The sequence below is a fragment of the Glossina fuscipes genome, unplaced genomic scaffold (genome assembly GCF_014805625.2).
Source record: "Glossina fuscipes isolate IAEA_lab_2018 unplaced genomic scaffold, Yale_Gfus_2 1, whole genome shotgun sequence".
Classification (NCBI taxonomy): domain Eukaryota; kingdom Metazoa; phylum Arthropoda; class Insecta; order Diptera; family Glossinidae; genus Glossina; species Glossina fuscipes.
This window is the reverse complement of record NW_023998415.1, coordinates 43,874,541-43,899,630: the sequence shown is the minus strand read 5'-3', so window position 1 is coordinate 43,899,630 and position 25,090 is coordinate 43,874,541. Positions and strand designations below refer to the sequence as shown.

The 25,090-nt window shown below is 33.3% G+C and overlaps 1 protein-coding gene across 3 annotated transcripts in view; it reads left to right on the top strand.

Annotated features, from left to right (window-relative positions):
• The window catches only part of LOC119645117, a 28,927-nt gene extending 4,055 nt beyond the window's left edge, over positions 1-24,872 (top strand). The window contains exons 1-3 of one of the 3 annotated variants that reach the window (XM_038045044.1): positions 4,045-4,067; positions 14,765-14,853; positions 22,685-24,872. In XM_038045044.1, coding sequence (XP_037900972.1) covers positions 23,164-24,816 — 1,653 coding nt within the window. In that variant the 5' untranslated portion in view covers positions 4,045-4,067; positions 14,765-14,853; positions 22,685-23,163 and the 3' untranslated portion in view covers positions 24,817-24,872. Of the gene's footprint in view, positions 1-4,044; positions 4,068-14,764; positions 14,854-22,684 lie in introns of those variants that run through there. The other 2 variants (XM_038045043.1, XM_038045045.1) reach the window with 2 other exon arrangements.
• Positions 24,873-25,090: the final 218 nt, after the last annotated feature.

The following is a 25,090-nucleotide window of genomic DNA, read 5'->3' as shown; positions in this document are numbered from 1 at the left end:
TCACACTTTGCTTTCAGGAACTATTTTTGCCGATTTTTTGAAATTTGTTATGTTAGCGAAAAATGCATATGGGAGAACACTCAACTTTGACACTCTGGTGCGACCAAACTAGAAAATGTCGCCTATATTCACCTATATCACGTGAATCTATATGAAAATACCTATCGATTAAGCAAAAAAAATTTACACTTTGCTTTCAGGAACTATTTTTGCCGATTTTTTGAAATTTGTTATGTTAGCGAAACCTGCATATGAAAAAACACCCAACTTTGACACTCTAGTGCGGCCAAACTAGAAAATGTCGCCTATATTCACCTATATCACGTGAATCTATATGAAAATACCTATCGATTAAGCAAAAAAAATTCACACTTTGCTTTCAGGAACTATTTTTGCCGATTTTTTGAAATTTGCTATGTTAGCGAAAAATGGGTACAGTACAGTGTATTTTATACTGAAAATTATTGTACTACAGTATAGTGCATTTTGTACTGAAAATTATTGTACTACAGTATTGTGTATATTGTACTGAAAATTATTGTACTACGGTATACTACAGTACAGTGTATTTTGTACTCAAACTATTGTACTACGGTATAGCGGATTTTGTACTGAAAACTATTGTACTACAGTATAGTGGATATTGTATTGAAAATTATTGTACTACCTTATAGCGCATTTTGTACTGAAAAATGTTGTACTACGGTATATAGCATTTTGTACTGAAAATTATTGTACTACAGTATAGCGCATTTTGTACTGAAAAATGTTGTACTACAGTGTAGCGCATTTTGTACTGGAAAATGTTGTACTACGGTATACTACGGTATAGCGCATTTTGTACTGAAAACTATTGTACTACAGTATAGTGTATTTTGTACTGGAAATTATTGTACTACAGTATTGTGTATATTGTACTGAAAATTATTGTACTACGGTATACTACAGTACAGTGTATTTTGTACTGAAAACTATTGTACTACAGTATAGTGGATTTTGTACTGAAAACTATTGTACTACAGTATAGTGGATTTTGTATTGAAAATTATTGTACTACGGTATATTACAGTATAGTGTATTTTGTACTGAAAATTATTGTACTACAGTATAGTGTATTTTGTACTGAAAATCATTGTACTACAGTATAGTGTATTTTGTACTAGAAATCATTGTACTACAGTACAAAATTTTTGTGAATATAGGCGACATTTTCTAGTTTGGCCGCACCAGAGTGTCAAATTTGGGTGTTCTCTCATAGCTATGTTATGGTAACATAGCAAATTTCAAAAAATTGGCAAAAATAGTTCCTGAAAGCAAAGTGTGAATTTTTTTTGCTTAATCGATAGGTATTTTCATATAGATTCACGTGATATAGGTGAATATAGGCGACATTTTCTAGTTTGGCCGCACCAGAGTGTCAAAGTTGGGTGTTCTCCCATAGCTATGTTATGGTAACATAGCAAATTTCAAAAAATCGGCAAAAATAGTTCCTGAAAGCAAAGTGTGAATTTTTTTTGCTTAATCGATAGGTATTTTCACATAGATTCACGTGGTATAGGTGAATATAGGCGACATTTTCTAGTTTGGCCGCACTAGAGTGTCAAATTTGGGTGTTTTTTCATATGCAGGTTTCGCTAACATACTGAATTTCAAATACCGTTAAAAATAGTTTCCATAAGCAGAATTTGAATTTTTTTAGTTTGTTTGAAAGGTAGTTTTATATGGATTCATGAAATGTCCACAAAAATATTTTCTTTTTGTTAATATGGACGGATTAGGCTTTCAAACCAACCATATCTCAATTGTAATTATTTAACATGAGCTATGTTAAGTCGTTAACAGAGGTATGTTAATAGAAATGGTAGGTGTCTTTACTAGTTAAATTCGAATTTATCTTCACACCCTTAAATGAAACTATCGACTGCAAATTTGGCAGTAACATTGCAAGTTCTTCAACTGCACCTAAACATGTCCGCCTAATCGCCTGTCTATCTGTCTGTTTGCGCAACTTTGTAGTATTTGTGGCAAACCATTTCCCGTTAGTGAAAATGAAGATATCGCCCAAAAATTTGCCAAAGAATTAGGAATTGACCTAAACTTTTCAAAGAACACGCCTACAACGCCCACATGCTTCTACGACAAAAACATTTATTTTGAAAATAGAAGAAATCAACTGCGCCCACTCCATGTCATAGAGAGTAAGAATGTTGTTAATTTTTTTTTTTTTTTTTGTTTTCTTTTTTGGGTAAACTGGTGATGGGTGTTAAGGATTTCGTCCCGACCGAATTTAATTTTCTTAGTTGCTCCCTTTAAATTAGCGTAGCATCTACTGTACCATAACAGATTAGTATTCAATTTTCAATAATTTTTGTTGTGCATTACGTTTCGAAATCAAATTGCGAGAGATATATGTGTGTCAGTAGTCATTGCTTGACTATGATTTCAATTAAGAAGAATCTTTAATTTTCATTTATTTCCTTTAGCCGGCGAAAATTAGTCAATTATTTTAGGAAAAAAAGTTTCTGGAAAGTTTTTAGTGTGCACGTGTGGGTAATGCTTAACTTTCATTGTCAACTTTGGGTGTTTCAATTCTTTAGGCGTTCATTAGGTTGTCAAGTGAGCTAGCAAATTAAAGTCACGACACATTTTATGCTTAAGCGAACATAATTTGCATGTCACCTGTTCACAGGACTTATGATAGGTTGCTGTTATGCTTTCTTTTTTTCCCTTTTCCTTAAGTAAATATATGCAAGTATAAGATATGCATGCAAATACATACTGTCCAAATACGCTGCGCTTGATAGTATTTGCTAACAGTTTGCACGTATATTGTTCTCTGTATGTGTGCACACATTTAAACACACATTTAAGAATGCGTATGTTTCGGTTTTACATAAAGACCGCTTTATGCAAAGGCATAGAGATGTTTGTACATGCATACTATCTATGGCATTCTGTTTGTTCCGCCTTCAAATATGTTTACGTCGAGACGTCGTAGTACAATCACTTGTATCAAATTTGCAAAAATTGATATAGATTTGATCAGATGTTACGAACAATATTTTTCTTTCACAATGATTCAGAAAGACCCTGCCAAACTATTGTTAACAACTTCAATATGATTTACATATACACGTGATACACGTGATTACATATGGAACAAAGCAGGCCATAAGGTCGTCTATGGTATTTCTTATAAAAAGCGCACTCCTATCTTAAGGGTGTGAAGATAAATTTGTATTTATCTAGCAAAGACATCTACCAACCTAAGACAGTTGCCTTAACAAAAGAGTTCTGTTAAGTAGCCAAGATTAAGAAATGGTTCGATTTGGAAGCCTTCTCCGTCCAAATTGGGGAAAGCGAAATATTTTATCTGACCTAACTGAGTCAATAGAAATATACCTTTTAAACAAGAGCTAAACGAACTTAAATTCGGCTTTCTAGATCTAGCTGAGTCTAGTTGAGCCTATTAAAAAGGGAATTAAACTTAAATTTTTTTTTGCTTCTGTTACGACATTTACAGAGCTGTGTTAAGGAAACTGGTAGGTGTCTTTATCAGCTGCATTCGCATTTATTTTCAATTAATTCATTCAACGAGAAGAGAGAGTTGACTGGATCGAGTTCAAGTATCTAAATTAATTTTACAAGAATTATGAATTTTACCATAAAATATGGAGAAAGTGCATCTTAATCTTTAGCATAGACAAGGAGCTAACATTCGTGCAGATAAAATAAAACAATTAGAGGTGTATTTATCGGCCCGTCAGTCAGTAGTCACGGCTGGATTACTAAACATTTAATTTACAATCGGGCGTGTTAAGTGTTCAACTTATCCGTACCCACCATATTGACGCTGATGAATGCATGTTAGGTACTTTTAGTATGCTTTCTAAGCGATCTGTGATTGTTATCCAACTTGATCTGTGATCATTCACGAATATGATCTAGTCTACAATATCAATCTATCGCAACTTTTCGGATCATAAACTCGATTAAAAAATAAAACTTTTAAAAGTTGAATCATTGAAGAATCAAATTAAGTTTAATGACAAATCGTTGTGTAAGGAGTAAGTACAGTTTTTCTTATACTTAACTTTTTGTTAAGAAAACTAGTTCCATTATTTGTTTCTACCATTATGCTAATTATAGCATGTCGTGCAACTAACACTTTGTTTTAAAACTACTTCATATGTACGCAAATACTTATCATATGTTTAGCGATTAGAAAAGACAAGACGCGTTTAGTTTATTCTTTATCGTCAGCAGCAGCAGCAGCAGCGAAGGTTATATTGTCGGTTGACAACTAAAATTTATCAAGTGCTTAAAAATTCCTACGTATTAAATGAGTTTTACCTGCGTACCTGCGATGATATGATAAATTTTATATTTATTTTTATTTTTATATAAATACATATGCACACCCACACAACAAGTGATTGCTGTTATCCATCACCGAAGGACGAGAGGTATATTCATTTTGTCGAAACGTTTGCACCGCCCAGAAGCAAGCATCAGAGCCCCCACAAAGTATATATATTCTTGATCAGCATTCAACAAACTTAAATCGATTTAAACATGTCCGTCCGTGCATCTATGCAATGTCTGTTGTAAATATCCTACTAGCCGCAAAAATGACATTTCGAGTGGACTCGAAATTACGCAGAAACAATGGATGTTCTTGCACGCAGGCTGGTATTGAAAATTGGCCCAATCGGTCGAAGGAAACGTCTACAGTATCATGTTAATTGAGAATACCTCTGTTTTTCAAAAGGAATGAAATATTGGTTTTTCGCTTCTTAAACTCATAAACTATCGCAGATAAATGTACAGAAATTTGAACGCATATTCTATGGGCGATGCTGTAGCATTCGTGTCGCGAAATGGGAAAAATGGACTACGTCTATCCAATATTATACAATGCAACAAAATTTCATTATTTTTTCAATCCCCTTATAACGTGAAGAAAGAAGCTTCAAAAACCCCATAGATTCTTTGCCAGTTTCAAACCATGAATGCAGCTAACCATGTCCACCTGTTTGTCTGCCCATCTGTGTGTTGGCGAATTTTGAACTGCGCCCACTTTGAATTTTGTTCTTTCATATATTTTGTCTTTTTTCGGGTTTAGGTCTTCGTACTGGCTTTTGGGCTGGGGAAGTTCAATCTTCAGCTTGTTGATTAAAAGCATAGAGACTTTGTGTCTAGTTGGCGTAAGCCAATGCTATAACCATAACCATAAAGTAAAAATTTTAACAGAGTTATTGCGCATGATCTCTCATAGGCGTGCTCTAATAGGCATTTTTCGAGATCACATGATCATGGAACTTTTCTTTTGATAAGTTGATTGCGCCACGAGAGATATAACACGTTGAACCAGTGCCGTGAAGCTACATATCGTCGTAAGTCAAAGTTATTTAATTTTTACCGTAAAACAGCCCTTATCATGATATCTTTAGCTCACAAGGCACGCCCGAGAGTTGTTTTTGTACTCGTATAAATATCAGATATGCTTCATTTACATCGTAGAGGCAATATTCTTATTTCAGAAGTCGTTTAATCAAATGTGGACCGCATCTTACATCCCCCGAAATGTAGAGCGTAAGGTTCATCGTTTTCCTATAATATAAGTTTTGATAATTTCGGTGCGCCATGTAGTATTGAATTCCACAAATTATAGTAAGATCCGAACGATAGCTTGAACAAAAATGGGATCCAAATATCGATCGGAAGTGTGGTTTATTTAGATTTACTTTCGGAACCGTAATATACTTAACTCTCTATACATGATATCAAGGCCTTGAGAAATTAATTATGTTTAATAAATGTCTGCATTTATTTATAACAATCAATCTGAGTATTTCAAATCATTTTTTGTGTGGTTGTTATCTGAGATTTTTTTTTTCGTTTTTTCGCTTTTTTTTTTTTGTTTTTTTTTTTTTGTTTTTTAAAACAAACAAAAGAATTAATAAATTGTTTCATAAGTATGTAGCAGTCATGTTGTTTGAGCATTTCCATGCTCTCGAACGTGATAAAATAAACAAGCAAATAAATAAATAAATAAAGATAAAATGTACCATACATGCGTTACTAATTAGCTTTGAATTATGGCGAGCGCAGTTAGCTTCTCTCCTTATACTTACTTTTCACTCTCGGTTTTACTTCCTTCCATATGTTCACATCGCGTCGTTTGATGTCATTAATTTCGGACATTTGCGAGTATTCAATGTCTTCTCATAAATTCGTGTTAGTTAATTATGGTATTCAGAATTCCAAGTAAACTACAATACCTCTATATATATATATATATATAAATTTTTTTTTTTTTTTTTTTTTTTTTTTTTTTTTGGGTAAAAATGAAACAAAGTATGTTTCCTCTCTAAGAATGTTTTTTTATTTCTTAAAAACATTTTTAGCAGACGAAATTTAGGCTTGGCCCTACCCTTATGTGTTTAGTTTATTATATATTGTAGGGAATTTCGCCTTATTCGCTTAATATTTTAACTATAGTTTTAGTAAATGACGCAAACTCAAATGTTAGGGACACCTAAGACACCGAAGACCGGGACATCAGGTGGTTCGTCTGTACGAAAAATAATATACAAAAAGAAAATCCATTTAAGCTTCTATTTAACCTCACATGCTACTAACCAAGTTTAGTGCGTAGTTCCTAAGAGTACCTTCACGAATCAGTTAACAGATTTTCCCATTCTTTTAAACGGTAGTATGTAGAAAAAAAAAATTATCTAGAAAGCTGAAAATGTAAGAAAAATTCATTTGATGTCATTGTGTATTCAACTATGCAATTTGTTAAGCAAAGTTAGATGGAGTATCAGTCGCGGATATCGGTGATAACTTTTACTTTCTGAAACTCATGAAATAAACGCGTGGGGCATTAGATAAAACCGGTGATCGTCAGAGAAGAATTATGATGCGAAAGCCTCCTGCATGCATAGATGGAAGCGAATTTGTTTGTAACTGTAATGGTCATTGATGCAAAGATTACCATTGCAGGGCATAGAGATCAGCGAAAAAAGTATGCCCGAGATGTCTACTAAATTATAAATAAATGAAAAGTCTGCATGTGCATGATAGGTAATTGTTGTACCCACACCGAAAAGTGGGTGAAATGCGATACTAATTACATTCGTCATCGGAGTAGAGCTGGCGGTGGCTTATCTTAATTCGGCGATAAAATTCCTAAATTAAAAGCAAGATTCTTAGTACTTACGCTCAATCCATGATAAGATAAGGCATAGGTAGGTTGCCAGCGCAGTTACCAACAAATTTTGTTGTCCATTTTGTAGGTTGTTACCTCAATATTGACATGTTTTTGGCTTACTTCTTAAGCAGAAAGTTTTCGGTGATTTTCAAATTTTGCTTGACGGAAGCGACGGCGAAAACTTTGAGACCAAAACGCTTCATTCGGGTAAAATTTTGAACGCGCAATCTTGCTTTCGAAATATGAGGCAAACAGGCAGAGATGCGCAAATTATCATTCTGCCAAATGCGATCACTTTCGCCTTGGTGGGTGGTGCAACATTAATTGATAAATTTTTTTTTTTTCAAAATCGAGTTATCTTAATTACACAATTTGCTCATTTTTTGCAAACTAATGGAGACGACTCGTTTTTTTATATCCATTACCGAAGGATGAACGGTGTATTCATTTTGTCAAAACGTTTGTAATGTCCAGACGGAAGCATCAGAGATTCCACATAAATCCTAAACCGATTTAAGTATGTCCGGCTGACCGTCTGTCCGTCTGTCCGTCTGTCCGTTTGTGTAATGTCTCTTGTAAACATTCTCCTGGCCGCAGAAATGAAACTATCGACTGCAAATTTGGCAGTAACATTGCAAGTTCTTCAACTGCACCTAAACATGTCCGCCTAATCGCCTGTCTATCTGTCTGGTTGCGCAACTTTGTTGTATTTGTGGCAATCCATTTCCCGTTAGCGAAAATGAAGATATCGCCCACAAATTTGTAAAAAAACTTGGAATTGACCTAAACTTTTCAAAGGTCACGCCTACGACGTCCACGTGCCTCTACGATAAAAATTGTTATTTTAAAAATAGACGAAATCAACTACGCCCACTCCATATTTAAGCTTTCTCCTATGCTTACGATGTCACATGTTCACCATTAAGCAATCATGTTTCAGTTCTGTACATGTGAATATAATTACGTACCGTTATCTACTTACATAAGATGTATTTACATGGTTATCGGATGCAGGCGTCTATGCATTTATATATATATGTCGTTTGTACGTACGTACATATATTCTCTTTGTAGGAATGATTTTCTCTTTGATAATTTTACCATATGTTTAACATGCTTTACCATATATTGATACTATCATGGAGTCTCTTCCAGATTATAATAACCCTTACATCAGTTGAAATGTAAATGAATAAATAAAAAAAAATAGATGAGTACGAGTAGTTGAGTTGAGGTCTTGAGTAAGACAAATTGCTGATAATATTTTAATTGCGGTAGCAGTGGTCCGTTGGCAATGAAAAACACACTGCTTACGCAACGTTTAAATTCGTTGAAAAAATGAGTAAATTTTTAATTGGAGAATAAAATAATTTTAAATTTTTATTTAAAATTTAACAAAATTTCTCTCAGACATTTTTTCACGCAATAAATCTCCTGACGCAAATATGTTGACAGACCCATGCGATTTATGGATAGTATTAACCTGCAAACGATGCATGTTAAAATTTCATGATATCGGAGAGTTGAAGTTGCACAAAATAGCTGACGGCCGAAGACATATTGTATACTGTTTTGCCTGGACTATGCACTCTACAGAAGAATTGGCGATCAGCCGGCGAAAGACGATCAGAGCGTTGTTTGTTTGAGTGTCACAAAAACAACTTTAACTTCTAGGCTAACTAACTGTTATGAAATGTTGATGTAACGATATGAATTCGTTATCTATATGCTATATACTGCTGCTAACTTATTGAGTGAAGTTTTAGATATATAGAAATTCAACTCATTGAAGGCAAAGTAGTCCTTGAACAGCCTCACATAGTAGTAAAAGGCACAAGCGAAGTGAAAAGAAGTGATCGTTTTGTAAGGGCGATAGAATTCGTAATAAATTTTGCAAAAGTTTCTCGAAAAACTTCATTAGGAAGTAATGTCTGTCTGTCAGTTTCAGGCCAAGATATTTCGATAGTAGAGATTCGAGCAGCAAAGAGGACGATTATGTATTTTTAGATTCAATTGCCGACTAGCTAGCGAAGAGAAATAATAAGCGAAGAAGTAGTCGTTAACTTATTATATTCATGGGAAGCATATCGCACGGATGCAGATACAACTCATATTTGTGCCGTACCAAACGATATTGACATTCATTGTGAAAATGAAGCGAATACACCTAAGTTGTCTATATCTCAAGCAAACGGAAGAACAGATATAATGATATTTTGCTGGACATACTATGATCTATACGGTGTAGTCATGGATTTGCCAACTACTCTTATGTACGCACCGAACATTTCTAATAACATCAAAATTAAGATAATGACATTTGCATAGTAGTAAACAAAAAATTTAATTCGCATGCAATAATAATAAAGTATCAGGCCTATCATTGCCTACATCGTTGCCTGTTCCCCTTCTTAAGCAAATAATAGCATGACCGCATAACACTAATAGAAGCTGAAGGAATAAATTAATAAAATTATATCAATATGACATGATCCGACCGACTACAAACTCGAAAGGTAGCGAAAATTGAAACTAGAAAGTCAACTATGGGTGCATGTAGCTTCGATCATTGGCTTATATGTATGTGACGATCCTGGGTACATTTTTAGTTGGTTCATAAGGAGAAAGCTTGTACGGCTTGTACGTTGAAAAGGAAAAGAGCAAAAAACGCAACTCACAATACGGTCGATTGTCCGATTTTCTCAAAGTCCATTAATGAGTTATACACTATCTGCAAGCATAAGTTGTTAGAAAGGTATTTTAAAGCATTTATTAAAGGGAAAATTGTGCATGAAAGTCGCATGGAAGTCGTTTGCATATTCAATCATACATATGCTTAACAGAATTGTTGATTTATTTTACTTGTTGATTTGTGTTTGCTTTTGCTTATAAAATTATTAAGTAAAAATAAATGGATTATTTAGATAAATAAATATGTATACATTTAATTAGCGTTATACTGTATGATATTGTGTCGTGTCATGTGCGACTTAAAATCTCATTTATTCAAGGACTTTCAATTCTTTATGAATATATGCAATTTTAAATGAAACATCAGTTCATGTTGGCATAAATTCTCCTTTTGTTGTAACATGAATAAATGAATGAATGAATGAATGAATGAATGAATGAATGAATGAATGCTGTTTAGTGTTTAAAGTTTGGCATTTTATTAAATCGTTTCTTATTTCTTTTATTTGTTCGTCTTCTTCTTCTTCTTCTTCAACTTATTTTTCTTTTTGTTCTTATTTTTATTATTTTTTTTTATTTTTTGTTTTTTATCTCTAATATTGATTTATTTTATGTGTGGTTTCCAATTTATATTTATATCAATTTTGCTGGCATATATATATATATATATATATACCCATGTGTTAGTAATTGAATTGTTCAACTAGCGTTTTGAACAGATTGGTTATAGCAGCGTTTAAATAAAATTTGGCAAAGGAACGATTTTGATGGGGAGCAAAGTTTGTAGGTAAATTGACTGCAATTGCATGGAAGAGAAAGGCGAAAAAGTAAAATACTTATCGTTGGCATTTTGCCAATTAACAGTAAATACTTTTCAAATATAGGGTTTCCGAAGCTATTAAAATGCGGTTAAAGTTATAACATTTTTTTTTACACTATATATTATCTTTATTCTTTATTATGTAATATCACTGAAAATATTTACATATATTATGGCTGGTTGGAGTACGCCTTTCTAACCTAATTACAAGACTTGGTCTGATCGGATTGTCATTATCTATCTAAAGTAGAAAAAAAAAAAAAAAAAAAAACAATTTTTTCATGATCAAACGAGTTTTTTAATAAGAGAATAAAAAAAATTTACTCCTTGCGATACGTTTTTGTTACCCAATCACTGCTAACTTGATTAGATACGAAATGGTTTGAACTTAGTTATGGATATAAGACAGTTCTTTATTTTAGATCAACAATTAAAGAACTTGCTTACTTACATTGAACATCTTGTTGAGCCTTTAGAAATATTTATTTCAAAGTCAGTATAGTGTTCGTATCTCTCTATCCGAAATACTTTTTCACGAACACTTTAGTAAGTAGAGCGTCAAGTTTTCATATATTTAAATGCAGATTAGATTAACAGTTGACACACAGTTCTTAGTGAAGCTTCTAGAAATATTCATTTCAAAGTGAGCATAGTGTTCGTATCGTTCCATACAAGATATTTTTTTAACGAACACTTTAGCAAAAAAAAATTAAAGCTTTCATGTATTTACTGCGAATGGAAATGATTTGCTTCTGAACCACACGCAATTTTGTTTTGTTCACAAACTCATTTGCTACTTAACGTTAGATTTCGTCAATTGGCGGATTATCGCTGTCGCAAAAATGAAAATAGGAAACTGAACTTGAGCATAAACATTCCTTGATCGATTAAGAATACGAGATTAAAACATGGGTATCATCTGTTCCCAGACCCGATCACTATGCGAAAGAAACTAAAACAATCTTGCAAAACACAAACGATTTTTTCATATTTTCGAGACGTTTTCGAAAATCTATGGTCCAGATGTTCACTGCAATCATTTTTATGTTAAATGCAAAAGTAGTTCCAATACGAAAAAAGCATCGGCGTTCGCGGAGAATTTTTTTTTTTTTGGTGGCTTCTTTCACATTAGGGGCGTGGGTGTGAGCAGATCGCTTTCCATTTTTCAACTTCGTGTCCGTACTCGAGTAGCGATTATTTACGCCAAACTTCTGCTTTATATCCTCATTACTGCGCCTGCGATGAGCTTATTTTAGTCTTTTTTTGCATTATGGGCGTGGGTGGGAACAGATCGCTTTCCATTTTCCATTCTCGTGCCTATATTCGACTAGGGGTTATTTACGCCAAACTTCTGGCTAATATTTTCACTGTCGCGCCTGTGATGATTCCCATAGAATATAGGAAAAGTGGGCGTGTCCCGTCAAAAAAAAGTGGACATACATATTTGCCGCATTATTTCATCAAAAGCATATATGTGACATCTGAAGACAGTGACTTTCTTGTGCTGAATTTTTAAAATCAATTCACCATCAAGTTGACGGGGCGCCGTAAGTCTAGTATTACATAAGCAACATTTTGCTTTCAATCTTAGATAAGTATTATGTCTTTCTTCTGTTCTGTGACGGCTTATGAGACTCCTCGTCCCTGTCAAATAATAATCGAACTGTTCTTTCTTCAAGTGACGGCACAAATTTTATCCTCCTTTGAATGTAAAAATCATCTGCCGATTTCATAAGCGACGGCTACGGTTAGACAATTGACAGATCTCTCGCTTAGAAGTATGAGATTATGGAAGATGATTTGGAAGGCTAGCGCTTGCCGTCTAGAAGCTATTTTCAACAGAGCATTTACATATATATATACATAGTACGAGAATTGCGTATGGCAAACCCGTGCAAACAGAGATAAATTTCGTTTTTCTTTTCGAACAGATTCAAATATGTTTCTTTCCGTTAATTACGTGTAACACATATATTTAGCAGCAATAAGTTTGTTTGCGAAATAATAGCCAATAGGCCGCATTAAAATAAGATAGTAAAAAATGTTAACTATTTGAACATGTACCAAGCAAATGTCCTTGAAATTTAATGATCTTCGTGTGCTTGACTTTCGCTAAGAATACAAAATTTCTTCGAATTTGTTAAAAAAGAAATTTTCGAAATAAAATCAATTCTCATGAAATTTGATTCGCTTTCTCCTTGGGACCCATTAACAGTCCAAATTCAATCGATATTTCTGCATATACTGATACTTTGCCAGACACTGCTCAACAAATTTCTCTCTTACTTCTCCTTTATTATATCATTTGATCAGTGTCTTTATTAATAAAAAAAACGTATTTTTCATCTCCTTCACTCTATACTTCGCTATTGCTAAACTTACTTGAATGCTATGAGAAATTATTAAAAGATGAAAAAGCCTTATTCAAGACCCCTAAAGACCCATTTGCCTATGATCAAAAAGATGAAAGAAAAAAAAATTTGATGAAATATTTAATAGAATTGACTTTACAAGGACACGTCCACAGTACAATGACCATAGTGTTTGAAAATGAAGTAACGTGGAAGTGTACCTAAAGTCGAAGATGCACAATTTTTTTCATCATAATATTTTTAATACCCTACATCGCTTGGTGGTTATGTGGCTGGCTGTATGCAACACCCAGAAGGACGTCAGATCGAACCAGAATCGTCTGTCTAACTGTTGTTTGTCTTGTCTTCTTGTTCTTCAACTGACAGGATATTTTGATAAAATCTTTTGGCCCAAGGATCGAACCATTTCTGCGGCCATTCGTAATATCAGGCTTGATTTTCAAAAGCTCTTTATATGAATAACTAAAGACATTAAGCGAAATGGGTCAAGCATGCAGAGTAACGGTTATAATGAAATCCATTCAAAAACTCGTACTGGCCACGCTTCCTTGGGTCACTTGTATAAGGGTTGCGAGTTTTCTTTTCAAATTTTTATTTATTTATTTACTTTTTTTTCCCCCTTATTCAGTGTGGTCGATTTGAAAAAATGAAATAAATAAAAAAAAACTTTAAGAGTTCATCGAACTCTGGAAATCGAAATTTTTTAATAAGCATGTCTATGCTATTAACGGTTGTACATAAATGTGAAAAGAATTTTTGAAGTATATAGCACACTTGTGGTACGTATCCTCTCCACTTACATTATCAAGTCACGTACAAATGTATATTTATAAACGGTACGTAAATGATTGGTGGTGACTTTTGTTTTAATAGATTTTCCCCTTATGATCTAATGCCTTTCACTCGTTCACTCGTTCACTTACCGAATAAGTTAAATAACCAACTGACTGATACATTATTTTACATCTCATGTCGTTGGGATTACGGCCGTTAGTGATGAATGTTGTGTTGTTCGTTATTTGCTTCTACAATAGATATGTTGCTTGCTTCACTTATTGAGAGACAGAGAGAGAGAGAGAGAGAGAGAGAGAGAGAGAGAGAGAGAGAGAGAGAGAGAGTTGATTCATTCGTGACCATATACTAAAGCAGATCATTGAGTGATGGGCTATTAAGAAAATTCCAACAATGAAAATTATTTATGTGCACTTTTGTACATTGAAAAATTTCAAAAGGCCACTAAGCTCTTGAGTTTTATGTGTTTTTCTCTTGTTTTTTTTTTTTTTTTTCGATACTTCGCAGTAATGTTTGACTTACCATCAAGAATTTTCTTAAAATTTAAAACTTATTTATATAACTACATTACAGAACTTTGGTGAGTGCAAGTATTTGACCCTGAAATGAAAATAGCGTAACTGAAACCTAACAATAATGAAATATAATATTGTTGCCTAAGTGACCTTTACGCGGCAGGTACTTCTTACCATGAATGTGTTGCGAACTTTCATACTTTATTTAAAATAATTGCTTTAACATGTTATTTTATAATTATATATATATATATATATATATATGTATATTATAAGAGCCATGTAAAATAAATAAAATGTTGAAGAAAGTTTTCTTAATTGTTAGTTTTCTTTAAGAAAATCAATTTTTTGCTTTCAGTTAATTTATTGTTAATGGCGGCCATTGACGACATTGCTTGCGTAAATAATCGGTTAACGAATAATTGGCATTATTGTTAAATATTATCGGTAAGTGACAAACAATATATGATAAAATGAAAGAAATCTTTAACCAAGGATAAATACATACATACGGTTATGTTACCGTTATGTTGATAAAATAACGATTTTCCTAACGTTTTTGCAATTGACATTGACAATTGAATTATTGAACTGTGTTTTATTGTTGACAGAAAGAAACTTCTTCTTTTTTTTTTTTTTTTTGGTTTGTTTTAGTTGTATTATAAATAACTCGACCTTTGGACAGGGATTCGATGTCGTAACAAATAATATTATTTGCAGTAACAACAACAATCAATTTGCTTATCTATTATGTGTTTGCGTTAATTTTGGCCATTTGTTCACTTGAAAAAGGCATTTATTGAGAAAAATTAAGCAAAATATTTTCCATCATCTTATCTTCAAAATATTTTACGATACTTTTGGCCGCGATCCAATCAACAACAATGCATTTTCGCACTTCTTTAACTTTGCGGAGCTGCTTACCAGACATCCCGTACTGAAGAAGCGGTAATGAGGAGACGCCGTGTCTAGTGACTGCGTTGGGTGTGGCAGAACATCCCATTTGGTTTGCAATAGCATATGCTTGACCGACCACTCTTGCAATAAGTGGCAAAAAAGATTATTTTCAGTCAATTCGTCGTTCAACTTGACGTCTGCACTAAAAGTTTCGTTCAGTTTTAATAGCTGGTAACACACTACAGTTTCCTGATTCCACCATAGGCACAGGATGACTTTCGAGACATGAATTTTCTGCTTTGGTGTCGACAAGAATCGGTTTACTGCACTGAACTATAACGTTTTGCGCTTAGACTTTTCATCGCGCCATTGCCACAATACAACACAGAAAACGTTTGTTTTCTGTTTGCCTGGCAAGCAATGAAACCGCGATGTTGAAAAGGTTCGAAATGACATTCTCAGTCAATTCGTATGAGAGCGACTTTTCGTCCTAGGAACAGTATTAAGTTATCCGAAAGTTTTTCGCGAGTTTGCCCGGGGTTGTCGGTTTCCAATAAGTCTCGCAATTCATGGTCTGTGAACTATTTTGGTCGTCCGCGTCGCCGACAATTAGGGATATGATGGAGAAGCATCATCATAAGCATCCGAACGTATATAGTGGGCGTCGGGAGTAGATTTCTTCAGGTTCGGCGATAAAACTAACGAAGCTCGAAGATGTAGTTTTGAGTGCTCGATGATTTAGCATCGCCATGCGCTGCATAACTCAGCAATGTTAAATGGAAAACTATTATTTTATGTTATATGCACTGGTCTTTTCAATTTTGTTTATCATTTTTACCTATAGAAGTCGCCGATCAAAATTAACGCAAGCAACTAATAACAGCCGCGCATGCAACGTATTAAATATTTATGATTGTTGTTATTACGTTGGGTAATGTTCAAAAGTGACTTTATTTTGCATTTGATAAGGACTACATGTCTCCAGTCGAGGCTGTAGGCTATAGAAACTTACAAAATTATTAATATTTTATTAAAAACGTGTTCTTAGTGGGTTTTTAAAAAGGATTTGTATTATTGCGAAAGCAAACACATTGATACGGATCATTTGTGCATGCACAGACGTGCATCTGTTATTGGACCAATTAAATTCGGCTGTAGTGGCTTGTTAAGCGATTGCTTGAAACAAAGCTAGAAAGTGGCAGCGTATATATGGAATATACTTAAAATAATTGAAATGCTTCTACCTTATTCGCATAACTAGTCGAATAGGCGAAGAATCGCGACTAACAATTCCATCGTCGCGATTTCAAATACCAAGTTCGGTGGAGTTTTCAATACAGGCGAGCATATGATCTGAAGTTATCCAGGCGGCAGTCTTTAAAATTCCATACTTTGTAAATTGATTTACAAAATATATAGACAATAAATGAATATTTCAATCAGAAGATCAGCTTGCAGCAATCATCACGTCTTAAATAGGTTTTCTGCCTCAGATTCCTTTGCAATAATATATTAATAGGCAATGGTTTTATTGCTTGTTAGGTATATGGTATGTTATGTCAACTGTTTCTTTAATGTTTTAATATACACTCAAACCTGTTTTTGTGCGGTCTTTTTTTATGCGCTTTTTTTTGTGCGATTCTTTGTGTGCGATTCTTTTTTTGTGCGGTATATAAATATCGACACATTGAATTTCGCCGAGAGGTTAGGTCAATCTGAACTGTGTTGGCATCACTTTTTTTGCTATCAGTGTGTATGTACACATTGCAACAGCCATTTTCATACCTATTGCATCAGCCTATTTCATTAGGCATGTTCAATATTCTTATGCATATATTGCATCAGCCAATTTCAATATGTACATACTGCGCCATCTAATAACTTTAGTTAATTGCTGACCTTTTAACCATTAAGACAGGATTAATTTTATAGTGAGATTAAAGGTAAATTAATTGTTTTCCCTATTTAGATATAGTTTTTTAAAATTAGAAATTAAAATTTTTTTAAATGTTTCAATGTGTAATTTAATTATTTATTTTGTTTGGAAAGCACTTTCTTGCTATTTCGTGAAGCTTTGACATATTTTCTAAGTAAGACCTTTTTTATGCGGTCCCTCTCTACCGCATAAAAAAATTTTTCTTTAATATGCTGTGAAAAATTATTTCTTATAGCTATTTATGAAGTTTTTGAATATTTTTTTTTGTGCGGTTTTTTTTCTGCGGTCCCTATCTACCGCACAAAAACAGGTTTGACTGTATACATCAACGACATATATTCGATTAGAGTGAACGACAACGATAACGATAACGATTACAGCGATTTAGTTACCTCAGTTATTTCTTTATCTTTTCAAGTTTCGATCACTCTTTAAAGTCTCTTCAAGTCGTGATAGTTTTATCGTTCGCGCCTTGAATGACTGAAAGATCATTGAAGAGAGTTACCAAGAGTCAGTGAACATTAAAAAGAAGCTGTATATACTGTTATGTATAGATGTTGTTCTTTTATTTTTCTAAACTTTTTTTTTTATTTTATTTACAAATTAACAGTCGAATTCAATTGACTTTTAGAAGTAAATCTTGTATTAGTTAACATTAAAAACTAGTATAACGTATCTAAGAAGAAATGGGGGGGAAATATATATATATATTATTAAATTATAATTCATGTATAAATAAATGAGAAGGAAAAAAAAGAAAAGAAGAATATGCACAACTACTTGCGCAGAGACAACCAGCACAGAACCAAACTGCAAATGAACCCCTAAGCCAGCACAAGCTTGCCAACCAATGCAGTAAGCAACAATTAATTTTCGATTATTAAGGTTAAAAGTTATTTTAAATACGACGTAGGCAAATCGCACGTATTAAGCAAAGTCATTTTCATAGACTTTAAAGAATCCGACATCGAGATTAAGTGACAGACATCATTTAGATTTCTACAACTAACTCTAAGCAACTCACAATTATATTTACATTGACTCAGCTTAATGAATATGAAGTGCCTAGGAAAGCGGTGGGGGGGGGGGGGGGGGGGGGGGGGGCATTATAGTTTATCTCACCTAGCAATGTAGACGAATCGATAGTACCTTTAAGGAGGAGAGAGACATTAAGAGTGAATCTACGTTTCTCGAGTGTCGGCAAGGATAACGATAGCAACCTATGTTCGTAAGTTGGCAAAGAGAGACAAACGGGTCCGGCCAAACAGCACGAATTGCTCTTGAATTGAATCTACATAACACGTATAGGAGGGAGACCACACAACCGAGGCATACTTAATACATATATAGCTTTTTTGTAATATAAGGATCCTTTAGCTCTATGGACCAGCTCGTAATGAAACCTAGCGCGGACTTAGCTCTACTTAAAGAGAGATCAATATGCAAATTAAAAGGTAATTTTTGGTCGAATAGAATCCCTTTAATCGATGAAACGAATCAATGCTTTCCAACTGGTGTGAGTCAATCAAATACTCAGTACTGAGTGACTTCCTTGTTAAGACAGAAAGCTTCTTGCATTTGTTTGTAGATTTAATTTCATAAAATTGAATAAGCACCATGTAGTCAAGTTATTTAAGTCAGATTGAAAGAGATAGTAGTGCGATTCCAAGGGAAAAGAAGAAAACAGTTTAACATCATCAATTTACGTTAAGATATGGTCGGATCTTATCATCGAAGGAATTGATGTATAGGATGAATAAAAAAGGTTCTAAGTGGCTGCTTGACGTTATAGCGAATTCATTAAAGGCGATGGCGTTACACGGAACTTTGAATGATCTGTTAGGAAGATAAGAGTTTATCCGTTTATGGATAACTAGTTCAGAAATTTGATGCAACATCTGAGTGCAGGTGACTGAAGAAAACTTGAAAACATGAGAAGTCAAGTCTAAAAGGCAATAGTTGAAGGATAATAGTTGATTGTCCTATCAGAAAGCCATGCTAGAATGGAGAACTAGAAAATTTGATAGCGGAAGCTACATGATAAATAACAATTCGATCAAATCAATTAGGTAAGACATTCCACTTGGCAATACCGCTATCGTTCCGCACAAAGATGTGTATTTCACATTTGTAAGGTCGAATAAGAAAGCTTCCCCTCTTCAGAACATGATTGAATGCCATCGAGCCATGCAGCACAATCATATTTTAGTGATCATATACCTTGCAATTGTCAGTTTCTAAGATGATAAAATTCGAGATCGAAATTAAGTTTATGATTTGGTGTGGTTTTGGTATTATCAGTTCAATTTTAGTCAACGGTAGAAAAATTATAAGTAAGAATTTTATCATCTAAAGTCATTTGCAATAACTTTGATGGCGGAAGTAATTGAACCTATCTCTGGCAGTATGGTCGACAAAATAGTCATACGCGGAGCCATTTTTTATATATATTTTTTTTTTAAATTTTGCTCTTCCCATTTTTATGGTATTTAAGTACATTTTTGGATCATGTCGGGTAAGTGCTTCGAAATGAGAGTTGTCGGTTAGGAATGGATGCAGAACCTTGAATGTGCTACCACGGCGGCCCTGTTGTCAGCAGGCATTACTTCTTCCGATTAACGAAGTGACCAGTTATGTTTTGTGCTTGGAATTCATTTTCTATCTAAAAGATATGAGATGTAATGTATAGCGAGAGATAATGGGTATGAATAATATATCTCATGCGATTTTTTTTTTTAAATACACGTTCAATTTTCCTAAAAAGGTAAGAAGAAATTAATTTACGATTTTCTAGAGAAGAAACAAAAAAAGGAATAAATTTTTCGAATTTAAAATGCATTAAGGGCAAGCAGATTCGTGCAGAGCGTGTTATATAATATCGTATTACGGCTTATTATATATATATTTTATATATATAATAAATGTATTCAGTTAATTACCTTCAATTACCAAAGAATTGCTTTTTTTTTTTATAATAAATTCTTGTTTACGCTTCAATGCACAGTTTAACTAATGCATAAGTTAAAATGTCGATTTTTTATTATTACATCAACATTTTAAAACACTACAGGACTACAATATGTAAACATATGAGATTTATGTGTATAGCAGAGTATATGCAATTAAATCGATTGTTCTCGACGTATGATAATAACGTGCGAAAATTTTCTTTTAGCGAACAATATGACAACATTTCTAAAAAGTTGTATCAACAAGCCGGTGAAAAGGATAATTAATGTGGTCGGCAATGCCATTATGTTTGTATGTTTGTAATCAAAATAAATACATGAAACTGAAACAATAATTTTTTTAGTTTAGTTTCTATAACATGGCGTGGGTATTTTTTTTTTTTTTTTTTTCTTCTCTTTTTTGTAAGATAAAAGGAGAAATTAATATCTTATTTATATGTTAGGGGATTTTTGCATGCGAAACGATAGATAAGAAAAACTGATTGCTATAACGCGATGATAAACAGTAGTCACAAGAATGAGTGCTCATCACTATTCCTTACTTAACCTTTATTCGATAATAGCTTAGCCGTGAATCCTGAAAGCGTTACAAAGCACTTGTAAAACTTAGCACGCATGGGGTGGTAAGATCTTTTAGTCCTACAATAAAAAAAAAAGGGAAATTTTTCCAAATGTAACTTTACTATATGAACTATATGAATTTTGCTTAACCTATTTGCATTATTAGTATTAGTGTATAGCACATACGTTAAAATGATAAACTAACTAAGTAAAGGTAATGAATTCAACTCAGAGCATTTAATGCAATGAATATTCATACGCTAAATATGATTCGTTATTATTAACAAAATGTTTTTTTAAAAAACCAACAAATATTTTACATAATGTATTTACATAAATATCTATCAATTTCTTATTTGCGTAAATGAAGGGATCTGTAAGGGGATTGCAACTAACACAAACTGATAGCACAGTTTTGTCCCTTCTTGCCTGTTACAGAAATTCATTTATTCCATTTATGTTATTACCATCATATATAAAATATTCCAGTAGGCCATATAATCTTCTGGAACTGAGAAGAAGCTATCTACATTTAGTAACCGGCTTCCACACGGCACATAATTCCCTCAGGTGCCAGCTGAAAAGCATGGATATAATCGATATCGATTCATGCAGATTCTGCCAAGGGACGAGTGAGATGTCCCATCATATTCTATGTGGCCGTGGGATTCATAAAAATACGATTAAATAGACAAACAATTAATTAGAAATTCTAGTTTAATTTGTTAAATTAATTAACATTTTTAATTAAATGGAATTTATTTATTTATTTTTTTTTTTTGTAATATTTACTTGAACGTGATAATATTCAATCGTCAATTGGAACTGTCTATTGGGCTTGGAAACACCTGTCTAGCTTAATTTTAATATACACAATGCCGCAGTTAAATGCAATTTATCTTTTCATACAACCTTACATACAATATATCCTTTAATTTTGTGAAAGGAAATTGAACATTTTAAGAACGCGCTGACCTGGCCGGCCTGTCGTTTCAGTGCCTTTTATATATATATATATTATATAAATTATATTTTGGCTTTGAGTGCCTCCTTCCGAAAGGGGAAGAGACACTGAGACATTTTTCATAAATATCGATTAATTGTTCTGTTTGCTTTGGATCAAGTTGTGACATGTCTTAGAAACTGTAATAACATTTACAAATGTTTGCCTACTTACCTTGGTATGTATGATTGCGTTCAGTTCTATCAGTTTCTATTTGTCGTGTCTGTGTGTTTAGTGTAAAATGATATTATAAATAATTTCTTGGCATAAACCTAACTTAAAATAATTAATATGTCTTAGCGTTTTTTAAATGAATTTTTTTATAATCAATTTTTTTTTTTGATTTTATTTAAAGTAGTGAGCAATTGCAGATGTGTATGTGTGTGGTTTAAAAAATGTAGCTATGAAGTTACGTTAGTCTGATTGCTTATAACATCGCTTAAGATATGTCAAAAATCATGTAACGAAATGTATTCAATAAAATTCTGTTTGGTACATTCTTCCGGCTGGACGCAACTCCGAACTGTTATTCGACCTTCGATCTATATGTAAATTATTTAAATAATTTGTATGCAAATTTTTTTTTTTTTTCTTTTCACCTAACTTGATTCTTTATATTGTGGGTGGTATATGTCGTGCATATATTACTATGTCTTTGTTCTCGCTCTTCGTTCCCTTCGACATCCATACATTTATGTCTGATTCTTTGGATAAGTTCCTCGATTGAAAAATATATTTTTCTCCTTTAAACGTCTTCCCAAAATCTTCAATTTAAATATTTAGCAAGATTGCGATTTTACAAACCTTGAAAATTGGGCGGATATTGTTCGGATATGCAATCTGGTATATAGGCGGTAACAATTTATTAATACGTTTTTTTTTTTTGTTTTTTTGTTTTTATTATATTTTCAGATTAATTGAGCGAAAAGTGATTTTGTGAGCTAGAAAAAGATTAACGGCAATATATTGCAATGCGGTACCAGAAAACTCGTAAAAAACATCTACAAGAAGCGACGACAACAATAACAACAACAACAACAACAACAATCATTTTACGTGATACTGAAATAGAAAGGCGCAAGATATCAAAATCTCGATGTTATAAACGCTGTTGTTAATCGATAAGCGTGCAATAATCAAATAGAACCAGAAAATCTGCAAGACTCGCAAAGAAGCCGTACGATACATATTTTAATCACTTAATACCTCTAAATAAAATACATACCATATATATGTTAGCTTAAAGCCAGTAAGTTAATAATCAGTTAGTCAATCAGTTAATATTATTCCAAAGTTTAAGTTAAAAGATCTTACAAAATAAATAATAAAATAAATATATAGAGAAGGAGGGAAGAGTAAATATAAAACACTAAATATCCAAAACTTAGGTCATGTTCGAGAAACGACCCATTTGGTGTATAATATTGGGTCTAAATGTCTGTGTGCTAATATGGTTAATCACGGTACAAGAACCGATTATACTTAATGCCTCAACAGTGTCGATAAATACGATCAATAGTTATGGATCTAATGATAGAGATAACGATAGCGGCGGTGAAGGGGCTGATAAAGGAAATTATGTCACTAAACATTTATTTTTCAAGCGTACAAACTTAAGTAACGAAAGTAACGACGAGATAGTGTTTTCAATTCCGACGACAACTTCGCTTAATCACTCGAACAACAACAAATTTAGTTTAAGTACAAAAACAAGTTCCATATTTAGTAAAAATAATTATGAAAAGAATAAAAGCAAATTAAGGAATACAATTAAAACAACAACAAAAACAATAACAACAAAGCCACCAGTATCATTAACATTATCATTTGAAAGAAGGAAACGTCTACACAATTTTGGTGATACGCTAACTTCATGGCATTCATTTGCACTGCCCGCCGAAGACTTTAACCAATTGATTGATTTAACAGACTTTAAGTACCTAATGACTCAATCCGTTTGTGCGAATTATATTGAAGCTTTAATATTAGTGCACTCGGCTCCCGCGAATCATGGGAAACGCCAACTTATACGCGAAACCTGGGGCAGTGTAAGTCGCGTCATTGTTCATTCTCCTCTAAGGATTATATTTTTACTTGGCGCTGTCGAAAATTCACAATTACAGCGGACGCTGACATCCGAAAATCATGAATACGGTGATATGCTGCAGGGCTCTTTCGTCGATGACTATCGCAACATGACTTATAAACATATAATGGCTTTCAAATGGTTCATTTCAAATTGCGCTCACGCCCAAATACTGATTAAAGTTGATGATGATGTCTATGTTAATACATTGCAATTATTAAATTACTTGAAAGTAAGAAACGAAGCTATATTAGATGATGATGAACCATCGGAATATCCCACCAACATTGCAAGAAACTCAAGCTCCACCACCACCACCACCACCACCACCACCCCCGCCACCGCCACCGCCACCGCAACCAGCACTGGCACCACCATACGCGCAACTTTTAACGAAACAAATATTAAATTAAAAATGAATATCACTAAGCAGATTTTTAGTGCATCCCTGGAGCTATTTCATCATCCGCACAATTTGCTCTTTTGTGAACAATATATTGGTTCACTGGTGAAACGTTCCTATCGCTCTAAATGGCGTGTCAGTTTCAAAGAATACACGGGCCGTTATTATCCACCCTATTGTCCCGGTTATGCGATCATCTATTCCTCGGATGTTGTCTTTCGTTTATATAGTGCAGCCCAGCAATATAAATACTTTTGGATTGATGATGTTCACATAACGGGAGTTTTAGCTCAACAAAGCAACCTTACAATAACCACTTTATCTCCTTATGTACTGCGTAGTGATAATTATCAGCAATTAATTACGGGAAAGACTGATCTCAGTGACATTGAATTTTTGTTTGCTTGGCATAGCATCTCACCGCAAGAAATTCGAAATCTCTGGCATTTGCAAGTCATAGAATATTCAAAAAAGCTTTCACCCACCTCATCCGTTATCAATGAAAAGATAATAGACAATGATCACTTTGTCTCCATTTCAAAGGGTTTTAGATAGTAAACTAAAAGCCAATAGTCAAACAAACAAAATATTCCCAAAGTAAAGTGCAACAAATCTTATATATATATATATATATATATATATGTATTCGTAGCATGTAAAACATTCAAGCGCTTATAGTAAATTATATATGTAAAAAAAAAAAAAAAAAAAAACAAAAAAACAAAACAAAACATTTTTTTTATTTATATTTATTTTTATATTTATTTTTTAAGCATTTGTATTTTTAAAAAGATTTTTGCTCTTTTAATCAAAATTAAAACATAGCGTA